The sequence below is a fragment of the Abrus precatorius genome, unplaced genomic scaffold (assembly GCF_003935025.1).
Source record: "Abrus precatorius isolate BTA unplaced genomic scaffold, Abrus_2018 Scaffold10, whole genome shotgun sequence".
NCBI classification, from domain to species: Eukaryota; Viridiplantae; Streptophyta; class Magnoliopsida; order Fabales; family Fabaceae; genus Abrus; species Abrus precatorius.
In genome coordinates this window covers 24450059-24469211 of record NW_020874292.1, presented here as the reverse complement: position 1 = coordinate 24469211, position 19153 = coordinate 24450059, and the positions used below count along the sequence as shown (strand labels likewise).

At 32.5% G+C, this 19153-nt stretch overlaps 3 protein-coding genes across 3 annotated transcripts; all 3 read right to left on the bottom strand.

The window, feature by feature from the left end:
* Window positions 1-440: 440 nt before the first annotated feature.
* Window positions 441-4584, bottom strand: LOC113873786 (pyruvate decarboxylase 1). Its single transcript, XM_027512103.1, has 7 exons — window positions 3979-4584; window positions 3727-3890; window positions 2731-3292; window positions 2186-2274; window positions 1971-2088; window positions 1134-1322; window positions 441-861 (listed from the first exon to the last, which is right to left on the bottom strand). Exons 1-7 carry the CDS (start codon window positions 4453-4455, stop codon window positions 691-693), a joined length of 1770 nt encoding a protein of 589 aa, XP_027367904.1. The 5' UTR covers window positions 4456-4584; the 3' UTR covers window positions 441-690.
* A 6087-nt stretch (window positions 4585-10671) lies between these two features.
* LOC113853199 lies at window positions 10672-11142 on the bottom strand. Its single transcript, XM_027483699.1, has 2 exons — window positions 11027-11142; window positions 10672-10795 (listed from the first exon to the last, which is right to left on the bottom strand). The coding sequence occupies exons 1-2, from the start codon at window positions 11140-11142 to the stop codon at window positions 10672-10674; spliced, it is 240 nt and encodes a 79-aa protein (XP_027339500.1).
* Window positions 11143-12258: 1116 nt separating this feature from the next.
* Window positions 12259-13967, bottom strand: LOC113852906 (pentatricopeptide repeat-containing protein At1g28690, mitochondrial). The gene has a single exon (XM_027483305.1). The coding sequence runs from the start codon at window positions 13841-13843 to the stop codon at window positions 12266-12268; it is 1578 nt and encodes a 525-aa protein (XP_027339106.1). The 5' UTR covers window positions 13844-13967; the 3' UTR covers window positions 12259-12265.
* Between the last annotated feature and the right edge of the window lie 5186 nt (window positions 13968-19153).

Sequence of the window (19153 nt, the reverse complement as noted above, 5' to 3'; positions counted from 1 at the left end):
CACCACACATAATGTTTGAATTCTTACTTTTTTTTATAGTCCTCACTCTTATTTTTCAAACAAAATAAATATAAGTTTGAAAGCTTTGCTTTTCTTAAATTAGGATACCATTTCTTTATCTAAAGTTTTAATATTTAAAAAATAAATAAAATAAGAAAAATTGTTATTTTATCAAATTGTTTGTTACTTTCTAAAATATTTATAAAATAGTATCAGAATACTATATTTATTTATGTTTTCACAAATGATTATAAAAAATACATTGGTTTATTTTTTATTATTTTTAAAAATTCATAAAAGAAACATTGAAAACACAATAATTTTTTTATCATTTTCTCTACAAATTTATTAAAAAATAAATGTAAAAAAAATATTTTTCAGTCCGACAAACAAAGCATTCAATCAAACAGAAGTAAACCTTAATAAGCGCACAAATTTGCAATGTAACGGCTTTAAGTTCGTAGATTCGATTAACGATTCCATCTCAAAGGATCTTATCATAAAGCAAGAATAGTTCATGTTTTCAAATTACAACAGAGCACGGGAGAACAGATAAAAGTCTGGTAAAGGAAGCATTTATTTCAACATATTTTTCATTTTCTTCGCTTTTCTGCTGTACAAGTCCTCCAGTGAAAATCTATTCAACAAAATAGACAAATCATAACAGGGCAATAATTAGGAATGGCTTCTCTATTGTGGATTAGGAGGACGGCTGTTGGCAGCAGCAACACGGGATCCCCATTCCAGCAACTCTTTGCTGGTGTCATCCTTATGTACAAAAACTTCTATAAAACACAGTGAATCTTTCTGTGGTCCAGTAGCCTTTGCAATTGCTTCAGTCAGATCATCCTCTGTACGTACCTACACTCACAACAATAACACTCCTTTGGAACCACGAGCAAACAATTTTCATGATTAATGTTTTTTAATTAACTAACTATTGGTTTTCTTGTCTTTGTGCTTTTTGGTTCATTTAGATGCAGTAATAAATGGAGAAGAAAAGAATCCCCATCATCGTCTGTAGTTCTACTCCATTAAAATTTAAAAGATCCAATAAAATGTAAATATTACCCTTCAACTAAATAACGAACTAATTCAGTAACACAAGATAAACAGTTCAATTTCATGCTAACCTTGGCAGTCCAGCATTTGCCTTCTCCATTATGAATGGCTTCCACAAACCGAGTGTAGTCCCAATTCTTGATCACATTGTATGGGCCATCATGAATCTCAACTTCAATTGTATAACCTCCATTATTAATGAGGAAGATGATGCTCTTCTGTCCACAGCGGATCATTGTTGAAATATCCTGTGCTGTCACCTAAATAAGGGAAACTGTAAGTCCCATTAATTCAGCATAAAGCCGAAAAGAAACTAATGAAAGATTTGTTTGCAGTTGGTGCATAACAACATTATGCAAATGTCCTGGATAGGTAAAAATGGTTGAGATAACCTTACTTCATGGGAATTCATTTACTCATAAATTTCAACAACTAAAGCATTTATCAATAAGTTGGGGTCAGCCGCGTGAATCAAATGAAGTGATTATATTCTGATAAATTATTTTCCTACTAGTTGTTGTAGGGTATAGTATCCAAATTTCACCTCCAAGCTTGTACTAACGCGCATTTGGTGATCTTTCATCTCAATTTCAAATTTCAATTTTAATAATTTGTTCAACCGGTTACATTCTGACGTAACTAACCAAATTAGTGTAAGGACTATCATACATCATTAGGAAACTTGTCAATAAAACCGCCCCTCCCTAAGCTTAACTTTTAGAAAATAATTATAATATAGTAACGTCCATCAAATTGTTAACTTGAATGATTATGCGCATTGTTTATAGCATAACATCCATTTGGCACAAATTTTCATACTCTTGGTCAACGCTTAGTAAAAAGAAGAACTGTTGTATATTTTCTTTAATACACTGGACACATATAGTTTCTATTGTTTATAATCTTACCTGAAAACTGCCATCACCAATGCAAGCAATTACACGCTTGTCTGTTGCAGCCTGTGCATATCCAAGAGTAGCACCTACCGACCAACCAATAGATCCATATTGCATTTGGAATTCATAACTGAAAGATGGAATTCAAATTTGGCAATGTTAATTCCGACAATATAAAGGTTGTATAGTTAGCATATTGTTTGATGCAGTAATTGCAAATGGCTCACCCGCAATTATCAGGCAGGCGGAGTTTCTGACAGTTGAACCATGAATCTCCAGTTTCAGCTATTACAGCGGTATCTCCACTTAGCAGTTCCTGTTCAACATATTCAATTACTCGCCTAAAAGGGAAAAATCTAATGGAAACCATGCAAATAATGTTGCATATTTAGCAATGTTACATGAATAATCTGAAATTGTTATGTTCCCCATTTTTGTCCAATGTTTCACATGCTAGTTTCTGATTAAGGAATCATGCAGGTACTATTTTGACAGATGAAGAAAACTACTGGACCTAAAAACTGTTGGTAAGCAAAGCCCCGAAAATGATTTTCAATTAAGTATATATAACTCCGTTATGGAGTACATAATGTTCAATCATAGACAGAAGAAATGCTTACAACTACCTTCTTAAGAATAAAAACAAAGAACTACTTTAGAATGAAATCTTTGTTAATACAGAACAAGGTAACTGTTAGGGAGCTTCAATTCCAATCCCTGCCAAGGAACCACTCAATTTAAAAATTTGAAAGAGCTCATAGTTAGAACTTACTTGAATGTGCTTGAATAGAACATTAACTCTTAGAGGTTCATCCTTTTCTCGCTTAAGAGGAATGCCTGGGGGAACATAGATACGTCGGTAATTCTCCATAGCAGCAGTGTTGTTCTTCACCTTTTTAGCCAATGCAGTCAAGAAATCAGCCATGAAAACCCAGCCTAAGGAAGGACCATTGCCAATGGTTACCCTATTAGGCTGCACTATTATGGCCTTCTCCTTCTTTATCAACAATGAGTATCCAACGGAGCTATAGTCATTGAAGATGGGACCAATAAAAACATAAGCATCAGCAGATTCCACTATCTCTCCACAATAGGAAGTACTGACAGCACCCCAATACGTCCCAATGAAGTGTGGATGATGCTCTGGTACAAGTCCCTTCCCTGAGGGCATAACAGCTATTGGATATCCACTTGCTTCTGCAAACTCCAGAAAGGCCTTCTGTGCCTTTGCTACCCTTAATTTTGGCCCACCCACAATCACTGGCTTCACTGCTTTGTTCAGAAAAGCAGCAGTTGCTTCCACTGCTGCTTCTAATCCTTCTTGATTGCTCACCCTACATAAAAGTAAAATATTTTATTCTCATCATAAAACTAATGGCAAATGTGGATACCACAAACTTTATTCACGAAAATGGTTGTCAGCAACTCAGTTCATCACATAATCTCACAAATAAAAAAAAATAATTAAATCTTCTTACGTTTGTATATATCTCATATTCCTCCAACGAATGAATAAAGTATTGACTCGATTTTATGTTTCTAAAATATTTAATTTTTGTTTTTTATTTAATATATATATATATATATATATATATATATATCATGAGTAAATGTAGCATTTTTATTTTTAAAAAAGGAATGCACTCGGAAGTCGTAACTCGTAACCTAGCAAAGCATAATTTAAAAGCTTCATTTTTCTATTGGTAGGATCATAAGTAAAAATTTAAAACACTGATTAATTAACAAATAGAAAAGCAAGGTGCAATACTTTGGTGCAAGAAAAAATGGAACTGGATCTCTAGCAAAAGTTGGATGAGGAATCCCAGGAAGATTACAACTTATGCTGATATAAACAGGCTTGCTTTCCTTCAAAGCAGTAGAAATCGCAGTATCAATAAGCTCATGTGCATCGTCCAAGTTATTCACCACTGCCTGAGGAATCATCATCATCAACAACAACAACATTAACAACAACAATAAAACTAAAACCAGGAATCGTTAATTCACATCCTCAATAAACCTGAGAACACGTGATCGTCTGAAAGCATCTAAGCTCTTGGGAGAAATCGGGTAACCCGATGGTGTGGTGGAGAATCCGGTTGGTGCCGTAGTCGTTGGAATTGGGTCCTCCAACTATGCAAATCACCGGCAAGTTCTCGCTGTAAGCTCCGGCGATGGCGTTGAGGACGCTGAGTCCGCCCACGGTGAAGGTGACCACGCACGCGCCAACGCCTTTGGCACGGGCGTAGCCGTCGGCGGCGTAGCCGGCGTTAAGCTCGTTGCAGCAGCCGATGAGGTTGAGCTTCGGCTCGGCGATGAGGTGGTCGAGGAGAGTCAAATTGAAGTCGCCAGGAACAGAGAAGACATCTCTGACGCCAATCTCGACGAGCCGGCGAGCCAGGTGGCGACCCAGCGTGCCATCGAAGGCGGAGGGAGGGACCGGCGGAAGAGCCGAGATGGGTTGAGGCTTTGAGCCGACTTGAGTGGCACTTTCCATGTGAATTTGTGCTTTTGAATAGATTGGATGGTTGAATTTTTGTGTCTGTGACTGTGACTGTGACTGTGGCACGAGGGCGAGGGGTTTATGAAGGGGTTTTGGGCGCAGCTTGGTTGAGTTTTCGAAACCATGTGCCATTTGCTTTGTGGTATTGGAAAACAGTTAAACAATTGTGCCACAAAACAAAGTCCAAAGTACCTTTCCTTTCTTGTTTCACATTTTAATTTTAAAATGAATTTAGTACTGGAGTGCATTTTAATATTCTTAATAATAGCGTACGATACTCATAATGGCACATACTGTTGACTATTCTATTCCTTGCCCTTGGATTGGATTTTGCATGGTCGTGGTTTTGTTAGTTGGTCCCCCTCTTGTAATGTTGTTTCCTTCTAAGAGGCTTTACGAGTTTTCTATATTTGTATTTGTGGATGGACGGGGTTTTGACATTTTAAATAGGAAAAGTTGAACCAATTGTGGGAGTTTTCTTCGAGAGGATATAGGAAGAGGATTCACATGCCTAATTTAATTGCCGGTTTCTGAATCCAGCCATGTTTTGTGACTTGTTGCCAGCGCCTTCGTTTGTCCCTATTTAATATTTTTATTTGTTGATTAAAGGGTCCCTGTGTTACCCAAACCCTTGCCTGTCAAAAGTGTAAGGAAGATACCATTATATTCTTTCTAATGAACTTTTTTTTAATTAATTAAAAGTTATTAAAAATTATAAAATTACTTGTTGAATAAAATAATAAAAATTACATAATTACATATTTAAAAAATAGTATAACTAACAATAAATATAATATATATGTGTGAAAAAGAGTTACAGTACGTTTATATTATGTATCAAACTTTGTATGCGACAGTTTTATCACCGCGGGGTTTATGACAAGCTGTGATTTTTCATTTTTTAATGATGTATGTTATCAGCTTGAAATAATTTGACATAAATATGTATAAAATTTATGTTTTCAGAATTTCTGCAAAAAAAGTCAGAATGCTGGTAAATGTGTGTAAAAATTAGCCGACGAATATTGCAACATATTTGACCGTTATGTCTGGATCAACGTAAGAACAATATATGTAAGCTTGTAAAACAGATGACAAATATTCCTTGGTTTATTAGAATTTAGATCTGCCTTCGAGACTTTCAAAGCCAGGAACCTACCTCAAAAGCAGAACGTGCGTCACAATTTTGACCAATTCAGAATTTTATGCGTAGATTGTCTAAATTACCTTGTTAGATAATTTATTTTTAATATACTAAAAAAATGTATTTATAAAAACTAATATTATTAATGTCATAATTTTATATAAGTTAGGAAATTTTGACAAGGTGTGAATATAATTTATATAAGTTCTGGATGGTTTCATAACGAGTTTGAAGCACTATAACCGTGCTTTAGAAAAATAAAATTTTTTAAGTTATAATGATGCTATATTTTGAAAAAAAAAATTGTATTATTAAGATATATTTTGCTCAAAAATCATAAGAAAAAAGTTTTAATATTTCTTTTTAAAAAGTTGTAGTTAGAAGTAGATATTTTGACTAAAATTTGAATGAATATCAAAATTTTATTTTTTGACATTTTTTTTGTGAAATAAAAAGAACCAAAAAAAATTAATTTTAATAAAAAAAATACAGATGATTTATTGATAACTTTTTTAGAATAGTTAAGGAACTTAACTTTTAGTCAAGAAGTAAATATTTTAAGGAGATTTGACAAGTTTTATTAAAAAAAAATGTTAAAAATTAGTTAAAAAGAAGTGTTTCAATATCCTTTCCTAAAATTTGTCAAAAGCTTGATAAAAATTACTTTAAAAATAAGTTAAAGGATTTCATGTGAATAAAAAACTTTTAAATTTAAGGTGATAAAGATATTTTAACATATTATGAAAATATGTTGAGTTAAATATGTTTGGAGTGGTTACCATAACTGGAGATTAACACGTGTGGTAAAAAATATGAAGAACACAAAATAATTATGAAAAATATGCTTTAGACAGTTGTGTTTAAATTTTACATGTTTTAGACAATTAATTTTTTTAAGTATCCATAAACAACATTTTATTTAAGAGTTTAGAAGTTACAACTTTTATAGAAATGCTATTGTACTAAAAATTCTTTACACTTGATTTATTTGTTTATTGAAAACAAAATTCACCGTAAACAAAATGTGAAATAAAAAGTGTATTTGGTGTCTGTACGTGTCATTGTATCATGATGTATTTAATAAAGTTGATATTTATAAAAAAAAAATGACAAAAATGTAAGATAATGAACATATGTGTGTAACGATTAGAATACTTTAGTTACAATAAAATTTAAAATGAATACGAACAAGAGTTTGTCCATTATAATTAAAAGTTTGTTGGATCAATTTTGGTTATCATTATATTCTTATTTATTTATTTATATTTTAATGAGAAGTGTTTTTTCAACAATTTCAGTGTAAGTTGCTTCAATTCGACCGAATCGCTAAAATAAAACGGTGGAATGATGCATAGAAACTAATACAAACTCTGCAATAAAAAAAAACTACAATAATGAATTAATGATAAGTTTGAATTTTAAAGTATTTTTTTTAGTTTAATTATATTTTGTCTTTATAAATTTTAGATATTTTATGATAAGTTCTTATAAAATTTTTTATTAAGATTTAATTTTTGTAAAAATTTTTTTTATTAAATATTGAACTGACTGCTGATAACAAGTAAGAATAGAAATAGATTAGATTTTCTGATAGGAACTTAAGTCTAGCCTTTTTACAGCCTAATACGACTTGACCTATTTAAGTATTAAGCTTAATTTAAAATTTTTTATAAGCTTAATTAATTAAATAAGTTAAGTTTGAGCTTAAGAAAAAAACGTACTAGATTTATTAGAATAACCTATTTAAAATTTATAAAAATTATAATAATATATTAAATAAATTTATATAAAAATTATAATATAATATTATATTAAATAAAATAAATTTTAAAATGAATAAAATTTTAAATTAAAAACTCTAATCCTTTTCGTTATAATTAAAAAAGTGTGCCTACAAAGTCCTGCTTGTTAGAGTCTTCTGTGTTATTGTTGTTTGATTTATATTATAAGTATAACGTTGATTTGTTGTATCAATATATCTATCACTAATTCATCTCATTCATCAGCTTTTTATGTACTTATTTATATTATATGTAACTCTTTATTATTATTATTATTATTATTTATTTATTTATTTATTTTTATATTAACAAAATATCTTCTCCAATTAAAAATGATAAAATAATTTATTTATTTAAAGTTTTAATATGAAGTATGCCATTAAAATGATTAATAGGCCAAAACAGACTTTTACATAGATCAAGTTTTAAAATTTTTAAGTAGGTTAAACCTATTTAATCAAAGTCTAGCCTAACTCAATATATTTTCATCTCTAACAATACGCCAACTTAGCATTTCTTCTACCATCTTTTTTACATTGTAACAAAATTACATAACTTTAAAGAGGATTTTCACCCTCAACTGATCCCATGAAAAATTTACTGGGCAAGAATGTCCTAGAACTACTACCAGACCCACCACTAAAATATTGTGATTGCTTCTGTTACAAAATAAATTAATAAACTTGAATCACTAATTTATTTTAATTCAGATCAAGTTTAGTGTTCCTAGAGATTAATTACATATTTGAAATTTACCTTGGAGTAGAGATAGAGAGCAAAGATGAATCACAACTGAGGTTGGAAGGCTAGATGGAGTTTTGCGTAGGTTAGAGTGGAGGATGAACAGAGGTGATGTATGTAAGTTAGAAGTTGTTGGACGCTGGACGCCGCTGCCACTACTGAACGCTAGATGTAGAACGCTAGACGTCGCCGTCGCTTCTGGACGCTGGACACTGATTGTGTTGCAATTGCTAGATGTGCTGGATGTTGTACAATGGATGCTAGATTGAAGAGTTGCTGCAAGTTGAGGATGATGGAGGTGCTTAAGGTTGGAAGATTGATGGAGGAGTTTTGCAGAAGTTGGGAAGCACGGGTTGAAGGCTGAAATGTGGAGGGTGAACTGCGAAAATGTTGGGAGAAAGTCAGGTTGATTTTGGGCCCAAAATAAAACCTAACCTAAACTGGTTTTTTTCAAAAAGTTTTCCTTTCCTGTACCCATTAACGCATCCCATGTACCCACTGACGTACCCACTGCGTCCCCGTACCCCTACCCGGTACCAGTACTTAAACAAAAATGGAGTACTCGTGCTTCAGAGCCCAACATAGTTTTCATTTCTCCCCCTTACACTACCCCTCTTTCAACCTCATTTCCACACCCTCCTCAACTCCATCTCCCAACATAGTTTTCATTTCTACATTCTTTAGTAATAGCATATAAAAGAATAAAGAGTGTTCTATCAAGGGGGAAAGAGAGAGAAGGGTTGGGGTGGGCCTAAGGTAAAAAGGAAGGGGAGGAGGAGAGATTAATATATTGGAGAAAGGATTAAGGGTAAAGAAAAGGAGACTTATTTATAATTATGTAAAGTGTGTGCAATAATTTATTTTCAAATATTAATTTTAAATAAAAAAATTAAATAACATGTCATATTACGTGGAAGTTTTGGCTTCTTTTCAATTCAAGACTTAATAAAAAAGAGTTGAAGGTAGGATTAAATTTTAATTCTTTTATTTTTTAAAAATTAAATCTTAACAAAATATATTTATAAATACTTATTATAAAATATTCAATATTTACAGAGAAAAAAAATATAAATAATACTTTTTATTATAAGAATAAAAAATTATAATCATTTTTATTTTCTGTAAAACACGATGTAAAAAATACAATGTAGATGTTGCAAATCCTTGTTTTAAGGAACAAGGATTTGTAATGTCGACTTGTATTGATTACTGATGGAAAAAGTGATTGATCTACTTGACTTGCCAAAAATAAGTTGAGTTTGTTATCCTATTTTATGATATAGGTTAATCTATTTTAACAAAAATAAATAAAAATTAAGAAAAGAGAAAAACTCAAAAAATTAAAAGATGAAGATACAATGCTTTGTTAAGGTGGAAGAGAAAAAAGAAACAAAAATTACAATCTATATTTTTATTTAATTAAAGGGGAAATGTAAAAGAAATTGACTTTTAATTTTTTTTTATTTAGTTTAAAATAATTTTTTTCTTTCCCCAATTCCCTTTTCACTCTAGAATTTTTTTTAAAAATTCAAAGAAAGAAAGATAAAAATGAAAATTACTATTTATAATTTTCAACAGTCCCATAAAATATTAAATTTTACCCTCGGGAATAAAAATCAAGTAAAATATGAATATAACTCAATCTTAAAAATTAACTGTTTGTGATTATTTTTAGATTTATAACATACATAAAAATGCTATATTCTCATATTTACACACTGCAAAATAATTTTACAAATCTCGAAACGCATACACTCTAATTGTAATGTTTACTAAAGACTAGTGAAATCGAAATTGTTTTGGATTCCCATAAATTCTGGTTTGTCTCATCTTGTGGAGCATTGTTACATTTGGCAGAAATTATCTATTTACCATTGACAATAGCTTCCTTGAGTTTGACGGCGATTTAAATCGTAAGAATGTCATTTAGTGCAGGACGATGGCTAAAGCATTGCATAAGGTCCCAATCTCAATCTCGAATAAAGTTTTCACTTTAGGTTTTATTTTTTAATGATATATATTTTCAAAAATAGATAGATAAACAAATAATCTTAACTTAAATAATTATTATTTTTTTCATAAAATAATGTCCCTCGTGTTGATAACTTCTCTTTTCTTATAAACTTTAATTACATATTAAATACTAATTATTGATACATGCCATTCTATCCACTGTCTCAATGTCTTCAAATGTTTCATTAGCAATCCACCAAAAAAAAAATGTTCATTACCACACTGTTGGTTGGCCTTTCACAAGTGGGAAACAGCAGTAAAATAAAAATTATTTTAAGTTACATTTGCTTTCTTTGCTTTAAGTTTAGGAAAAGTTGCTGCTGTAAATTTAAACCACCAAGGATATGAGGGAGGACAAGAAGAAAGAAGAAACCTTGAAAATCAGAATTCAACGTAGGACCCAGAGAGTAGTTCATTGCTAGCTTTATATTCGTATAAAAATAATCAAACCAATGCTCATGAAATGAGAAGTCAATATCAACCAAAGAATACAACTAAAATTAGCACCATCACTTTAAAAAATGCTAACATCTAACATGGAATCTTGGAGATGAACCACTCCATAACCACAATCGGAGCCTTGATCAACGCCAGAGCAAACTCAACTATGATGGTCACGCAAAGGCAACACGGACATATGCATGTCAAAATCAACCTGCCATGGAATCACCCACATAACTTGTGCTCAATTTTTCGAATCAAATAATCAAAACAAGGTACTTCAACTCATTTAACCAAGAGTATTTGGATTCACATCAATTTGCTTAAATATAAATTGATTCCAATGCTATAAATTACAACTTTTAACCAGATTAGTGTAATTTTAATGAGTTCTTCAAAGTACTCTAAATAAGATATAGAAGAGATGGAAAAGAGAGGAACTTACCCAACGATCCAAACAATCACACCCACGAGGGAGATGAGGAGAGACAAGAAGGCAAAAGGAAGGCCCAACAAAAACCCAAGAGGCCTGCATTGACAATCTTCAGAGCAGCAACACATGCTTTATTATCTTGTGAATTTAATCTTTGGTTTATGCTATTTCCTCACTACCTTGAAGTTTTTAACTTCTTAGAAGCCAAATACAACATAAAATAGAGCATTGACGGAGAGCACAAGAAATATTAATAAAATGAGTTAAGATGAAAAAACAAAACGAAATAAGAATACATAAACACGTAGCTAAACGCCGGTTAGAAAGAATAGGGTTGATTACCAATAACAAAACCCCACGTTGATCACGTCCTCCTACATTATTAACGAACCTTCTCTGCACACGCCACTTTTCTTGCCAATATGGATAAAGTTTTATTTTTATTTTTTTCGCAATTAATTAGACGTGGCAATTGCAAATACTAACAACTGTCTGCGTTGCCTATGCTAAGATTGAATCATTAAATTGATGTGTCCAAGTGGGGATGCAAATCGGGGTATCAACTGAGGAACAAACTCAGCATATCATGGATTAAAATCAAGATACGGGCACGACACGATATCGAGATTGGATTAAGCAAATAATCAAAATTGTAAGTCATTAATACAATATAAATCAGTTTTAATCGTTATAAATTAAATTATTTGTTATAAAAATTATAAATCGTTTTTCTACGAATTCCCTGCAATGAAATATGTGTTGAAACAAAACAGCCCGTATATGAAAAACGAAAGAAAAGAATAATTGCACGTTTTCAGGAATTCCCAAGGAATGATACAATCATGATACCAATATTTTTTTCAAAATCTAATTATACTGAAAGTAAGTTTTCTCTTCTTACTCTCTGTGTATCCCTCTCAGCCATGGCAGACCATTTTTGCCTTTTCCTTTTTAATTAAGTGTCACTCGTCAAGACAAAAAACAACTACTATGCTCTGGAATTGGAATATATAGAAAATTCAACAGTAGAGATTGTGATCACATACATGTACATCTGTAATAATTAATAAATTATGTAGTAGTTTGAATTGCAATTGTTAATTTTTCAATTAAAAACTATAACTCCTGCAACTTCCTCCTAAAACCATTGCCTATCCACTTCATCGAACATCTTGTCACGAGCACAAGAAGAATCATCTTGTTTAACCAAAAAAAGATGCCAATTTGCATCTTTTGCACCCTTCATGAGAACTAAAAGACGCCATCAGCTCCAACCCGACTGCAGCCAATGTCCTTGGATATTCCTCTCTCTTTCATTATTTCTCTAAGCTCAGTTACACTATCCCATTTTCCAGCAGCTGCCAAAGTATTAGATAGTGCAACATATGCACCTGGTCTTCCATCAGCATTCAGCTTAAAAAGCTCATTTGCAGCTAATTTTGCCATCTCTGTACTACCATGGAGTCTGCAAGAACTAAGAAAAGCAGCCCACACATCCGAATTGGGTCTCTCAGGCATCCTCATGACAAACTCCCAAGCTTGATTCAGCCTCCCTGCTCGTCCTAACAGATCAACCATGCAAGCATAATGCTCCATCCCTGGCTTTATCAGGTATTTATTCTCCATGCTCTGAAAGATCTCCCAACCCTTATCCACAAGTCCAGCATGTGCACAAGCCGAGAGAGCACTTAGAAATGTCACAAAATTGGGTACAATGCAATACTCGGTCTGCATTTTTTCAAATAGCTCAAGTGCTTCATCAGGAAACCCATTTTTCCCATATCCGTCAATCATAGATGTCCATGAAAAAACATTCTTCTCAAGCATGTGGTCAAAAACTCTTCGAGCATCCGCAACTCTTCCACACTTGGAATACATGTCTATAAGGGCACTTCCTAATTTTATGTCAGCATAAAACGGAGTCTTCATGAGCTGACTCTGCAATTGTTGCCCAATTTCAAATGCTACAAGCACAGAACAAGCACCAATTATGCTAGCAAAGGTAGAAAGATTTGGCCTAAAGTTCAACCTTTGCATGTCAATGTAAACTTCAAGAGATTTCGTGGCATATTCAGAAGTCTTGCTGTAGCCTTCAATCATTGCATTAAATGCCACCACATCTTTACCCAAAGTTTCCTGAAAAATACATTCTGCATCTTCGAAAGAGCCTTGATTCATGTAACCAGAGATGAGGGAAGTTGAGCATACCACATTCTTCTCCGACATCACATCAAATACTGTCCTAGCATAAGCAACCCTCCCATTCTTAACATAAGAGTCAATCAGTGCCGTGCAAAGAACTTCATCTTTCTCAACATCAGATCTGAGAATCTGAGCATGTACCATTCTACCTAGATCACCAAGCACTGCAACATTAACCCCAGAAGTAGATGCCTTCAAAACCATTGAAAAAGTAAACCCATCAAGCTTTTCCCCGGACACTAAAAGCCTATGCACCAAACCAAGTGACTCTTCAACTTTTCCTTGTTTAAGATAGCCACCAATCATATAGTTATAAGCAGATAAGGTTGCGTTCCGCAAATCATCAAACACCTGGCGTGCATATCTTAAACAGTTACATTTCAGGTACAAAATAAGTAGTTTGATGGAAATATTGGTGTTTGGAACAAACCCAGTTTTAAGAATGGTGGAGTGGATCTTTTGGCCGTGGGAAGGAGTATCGGAATTAATGTAATGCTGTAGAGCATTTGATAACGAAGTAGAGCGAGGAACAAAGTCATGGTTTTGATGCAATGGTTGATGGGGTGAGATAAGCGAGCTACAGAAGCCACGTGACGATAAGAAAGGTCTGGTTATTCCATTGTTCATCTTCTCGTTGACATCTCCGGAGCCAAGTTAAGCAAACCAGATCATGGGTAGAACTCGCGGCCTGCCTAGCCAAACGAAACGGACATATAAAACTGTTCCTCGTTACCTCAAATGCTGGTTTGGTTCAAAGATTAATAAATTTAATTTTATTAAATATTATTAAAATGTATGTATAGATTAATTTAAATTAAACATTTTATTAAGACATTTTTTCATAGTGTCAGTATAATGAATCTCTAGATGTTTGTGATTAGAGTTTAATTCAATAACTTCGTTCTGAATAGACTAGCTAAATTTGTATTAAAATGTATTACATATATATATATATATATATATATATATATATATATAATTAAAGTTAAAATGTTGCGACTCCTTATAGTTTATCACTTTGATATATGAAAGTTTTATTTTATATGAGCAATAAATGGGCAATTTGGATATATTCAAATTATTTGGCATAAATATTGGATCAAAGTGTGTAAATGATCATTATCAATTCAATCAATCATTTGCTTTTAATTACTTTGTTTGAATTTAACTTCTTTCCTTTTTCTTATACTTTATGAGCTTAAGAATTTTATTCTTCTTTTGAAACTAATTTTGTGCATGACTTCTGTGTTTTGTAAATCATGAAAACCGTAATAAAGTTATGTGGAAGTGAAACAGATTGAGAATACTAAACTTCAACCATTACAAAGTTAATTTGCAGTCAGAGTTCTAGTTTTTTAAATCCTCACTCACTCAAGTATGATGTTATGCTTTGTTTTAAGAAGAAGAGCAGATTCAGTAACCTAAAACTATAAAGTGTAAAATATTTATAGCCATTATAGAGCTCATTCTGAAAAAATAGTGAAAGTAAATTTCGTGTGGAACAAAAGCAGATGCAAATAATGAAGTTATGTGGATCACGTAATATTCTTTGAAAATCAGAACTAGAAACAGAAATTGATTGCTAACATTCTTCCACATGATCCATTAATCCCATTATCAACCATAATAAAAAGCCAAATATATGAATTATGATGATAGTTCCTTTAATAGTGAGTATTATCTTTTATGTATCACAATATATCAAGTTTCTCAACACTAGCTCTCAACTTAATGAATAAATCACATGTTCATTCAAGGTCAAAACTAAATGATATTTCTCAAACAAACAAAAATGTGCATAAAATGAAAGAGAAAACATTAAATCTGAATAAAAGTCTTATAAAAAAAATAAAAGTACCCATAATGATTGTCACATCATGAAACCAAGTTTTATTCGTGCTACATGATCTTTAAAATTCTTTGGTGGCATGTCTTTAGTCAAAAGATCGGGAATCATCAACTCAGTGCTAACGTGCTCAATGACCACTTTCTTTTCCTTAACACATTCTCTTATGACTAAATATTTAATGTCAATGTGTTTACTTTGATTTTTACTATTGTTATTATTAGTCATAAATACTGCAGCAAAGTTGTCACAGTACACCTTCAAAGGCCTAGATACAAAGTCCATAACTCGAAGCCCAAATATAAAATTCTTCAACCATACACCATGTGAAGTAGCCTCAAAACAAGAAAAGAACTCAGCTTCCATAGTGGAAGTAGCACTTAAGGTCTACTTCACACTGCTCCAAGACACAGCTCCATAAGCTAGCATAAAAATGTAACCAGATACAGATTTTCTGGTATCAATGCAGCCAACAAAGTATGAGTCAAAGTAGCCTATCACTTTCAAAGCATCAGTCCGTATGTATATAAGCATGTAATCCTTTGTTCCTTGAAGATATCTCATTACTTTCTTTGCAGTTTTCCAATCGTCAACACCTGGATTACTCTGATATCTTCCTAAAACTCCAACCGCAAATGCAATGTCAGATCTAGTGCAAACAACTAAAGCATATGGAATATTTTTCATGTGTTCTCACTCAAGGTCATTTTTCGGACATTAACTCAATTCAAGCCTATCACCCTTCACGATGGGAGCTACACTTGGTGAACAATTTTTCATGTTAAACCTCTCTAAAACCTTGTTAATTTAGGTCTCTTAAGACAAACCCAAAATGCCTCGAGATCTTTCTATATGGATCTTAATGCCTATGACATAAGATGTGTCACCCATATCTTTCATATCAAAGTTTTTTGAGAGAAATTGTTTCACTTCATATAGCATACACTTATCATTAGTCGCAACCAAAATATCATCCACGTATAAAACAAGGAAACAAATCTTACTCTCACTAACCTTCAGATATATACATTGATCCATGATGCTTTCTTCAAAACTAAATAAAGATATGACTTCATGAAATTTTAGATACCATTGATGAGATGCTTGTTTTAATCCGTATATAGATTTATTAAGCTTGCAGACTAAATGCTCACCGTTACTAGAGAAGAATCCTTCAAGTTGTTTCATGTAAACCTCTTCTTCTATATCACCATTGAGGAAGGTTGTCTTCACATTCATTTGATGTAACTCAAGGTCAAAATGAGCTACCAATGCCATAATCACTCGAAGAGAATCCTTTTTAAACACAAGAGAAAATGTCTCCTTGTAATCGATTCCTTCCCTTTGAGTGAACCCTTTGGCGACAAGTCTTGCCTTTGTCTCTTAATGTTACCTTGTGCGTCTTTCTTGGTTTTAAAGACCCATCTACATTCAATGACTTTTACATCATCATGCAACTCAACGAGATTCCAAACTTTGTTAAATGTCATAGAATCCATCCCATCTTTTATGGCATTGTACCATAAATTTGATTTCTTAGAATTCATGACTTGTAAAAACATTTCAGGATCATTTTCAGCTCCTACGTTATAGTCAGATTTTGTAAATACACCACATAGTCACTAGAAATTGTCAACTTTTTGACTCTAGTAGATCTCCTTAATGTTGTCTCATTATCTTGATAAAGAACTTGTTGGTCAACCATTTCCTTAACAGGTTGATCAACATTTACTTGCAGCTTCTCGTCAATAACTTGACCTATCAAATCATATTCAACAGGTTGTGAAACTTGGATAACTGATTGTCTAATATGCTCTTGAACTGGAGGAGCATGAATGACTAACAATTTATCATTTGACTCAGAGGGTTTAGCTTTATAATGATATGTTTCAAGAGCAATGTCTTGAATTAGGTCACTCCCACTAATCAAATCATTTTTAAGGAACTTTGCATTTCTCGATTCCACAATTCTAGTGTTACGAAATGGACAATAAAACCTATACCCTTTGAACAGTTTAAAAGGTGTCTTTGATACAGCCTTAGTTAGAACTCTGTTTAATATATAGACATTCGTCTTAAGTGCTTCAATCCACAAGATTTGAGGAAGCCTTGCATTGCTCGTCATGCTTCTCACCATGTCCATCAAAGTTCAATTCCTTCTTTCTGTCATACCATTCTGATCCGGAGAACCAGACATAGTATACTGGACAACAATACCATATTCTTGAAGAAATTTTGCAAATAAACCAGGTGCTTATCCATTCTCTATGTATCTACCATAGTATTACTTACCTCTATCTGATCTCACAATCTTAATTTTTTTTTCCACATTACAGCTCTACTTTAGCCTTATAAAATTTAAAGGCATCCAAAACTTCATCCTTAGAACGAAACAAGTAGATATACATATATCATGAGTAATCATCTATAAAGGTGATAAAATATCTCAGACTACTTGCGTCCATGTCTGGACAATAAATATATGTATGAATGATCTCTAATAGGTTTGAACTCCTATTGGCACTAATTATAGACTTATTAGTTTGCTTACATTTAATACAATTCACACAAGTCTCAAAATCAGTAAAGTCCAAAGCACTAAGTACTCCCTTCATTTACTATTCGCTTAATTCTCTTAATGGAGATGTGCTCAATCTCCAATGCCATAACATAGAGGATTCCTCATTCACAACACATCGTTTTACCTCAATAGTAACGTGCATAGAATTATAAGCGACATTATATCGCAAAATAATAGAATAAAGACCATCACATAATTTACCAAAACCAACAATTTTAGATTTATTCAATAAAGTAAAACCAGTGTCTAAAAAATTAAAAGAAAAACTTAAAGGCGCAAGTCTTGAAATTAAAATCAAATTCTTAGAAAAATTAGGAACATAAAATATCTTTTCTAAATTTAAAACAAAATCACTATTTAAAGTTAAACTGCACGTTCCAACGGCCTCCACATGTGAACTCATCCTATTCCCTAAGTAGATGCATTGCTCACTTCCCACTGGCCTCCTTAGGTTTTGCATAACCTGCAAGGTATTACAAATATGGATTGTAGAACCAAAATCAATCCACCATGTGTTATGATTAATATCAACCATATTAGATTCATAATAAACAAAAGCAAATGGATTACCTTTCTTGTCTAGTCATGTCTTGAATTTCAAGCAGTCTTTCTTTATGTGTCATTTTTTTTTTCACAAAAGAAACACTTTGACTCCTTCTTTATGTTCGACTGAACAAGAAACTTTCCTTTGTGATTAACTTGATTCTTTTTACTCCTCGCAGAGGTAGTTAAGTTCACCCTCTCCCCTTCTTTCATCAGTAACCTTTCATCTTCTTAAGCACACATGGTCAACAATTCATTAATAGACCACTTATCCTTATATGTGTTATAAGAGATCTTAAAGGGTGCATATTGATGAGGCAAGGTACACAAAATATAGTGTACCAAGAAAGAATCAAACATGGTAACCTCCAAGGCTTTCAGCTAAGCCACTATATCCCTTATGCATATGATGTGATCATGCACTCTTCTAATCCTAGTGAGCTTTATAGATGAAAATTACATTATAAGGGTGTTAGCAAGAGATTTATCAGAAGTAGTAAACTGTTCATCAATGACCTTCAATAAATCCTTAACTTTATCATATTGATCGATAGAACTCCGAATACCAACAGAAATGTTGGTCTTTATGAAAGTCATAGAGAGACGATTAGACCTCTCCCACTTTTCATAAAGATCAACTGTAATTGGAGTGTTGGTTACGATAATAGCTGGTGATTCGTCCTTTCTAGTAGCATAATTAATGTCCATCCACTTAAAATGAAGAAGAACTATCTTCTTCCAGACCTTATAGTTGTCACCTTTTAACTTGGGAATACCACATTTAATATAAAAAATACTCACAGATTGAGAAATTGCAAAGTTTAAAATACCACATGCTCATCATCATAATTTGAGGATAAAATAAATAACATGTTTTATCATGCAAACATGCTTTAATTCATAAATCTAGTGACATAAAACTTGCCTGTGGGCTAAAGTCCTATTCAATTAGCTCATTACACATCTT

Bases quoted from the DNA above. Each gene is read 5' to 3' on its own strand.
- LOC113873786 (XM_027512103.1), bottom strand. From the start codon at position 4,455: ATGGAAAGTGCCACTCAAGTCGGCTCAAAGCCTCAACCCATCTCGGCT. The intron at 2,275-2,730 runs GTAAGTTCTAAC...TATGTTGAACAG, and splicing joins TTCTATTCAAGCACATTCAA to GAACTGCTAAGTGGAGATAC. The intron at 2,089-2,185 runs GTGAGCCATTTG...TCCATCTTTCAG, and splicing joins CGCCTGCCTGATAATTGCGG to TTATGAATTCCAAATGCAAT.
- LOC113853199 (XM_027483699.1), bottom strand. From the start codon at position 11,142: ATGTGTTGCTGCTCTGAAGATTGTCAATGCAGGCCTCTTGGGTTTTTG. The intron at 10,796-11,026 runs GTAAGTTCCTCT...ATTCCATGGCAG, and splicing joins GTGATTGTTTGGATCGTTGG to GTTGATTTTGACATGCATAT.
- LOC113852906 (XM_027483305.1), bottom strand. From the start codon at position 13,843: ATGAACAATGGAATAACCAGACCTTTCTTATCGTCACGTGGCTTCTGT.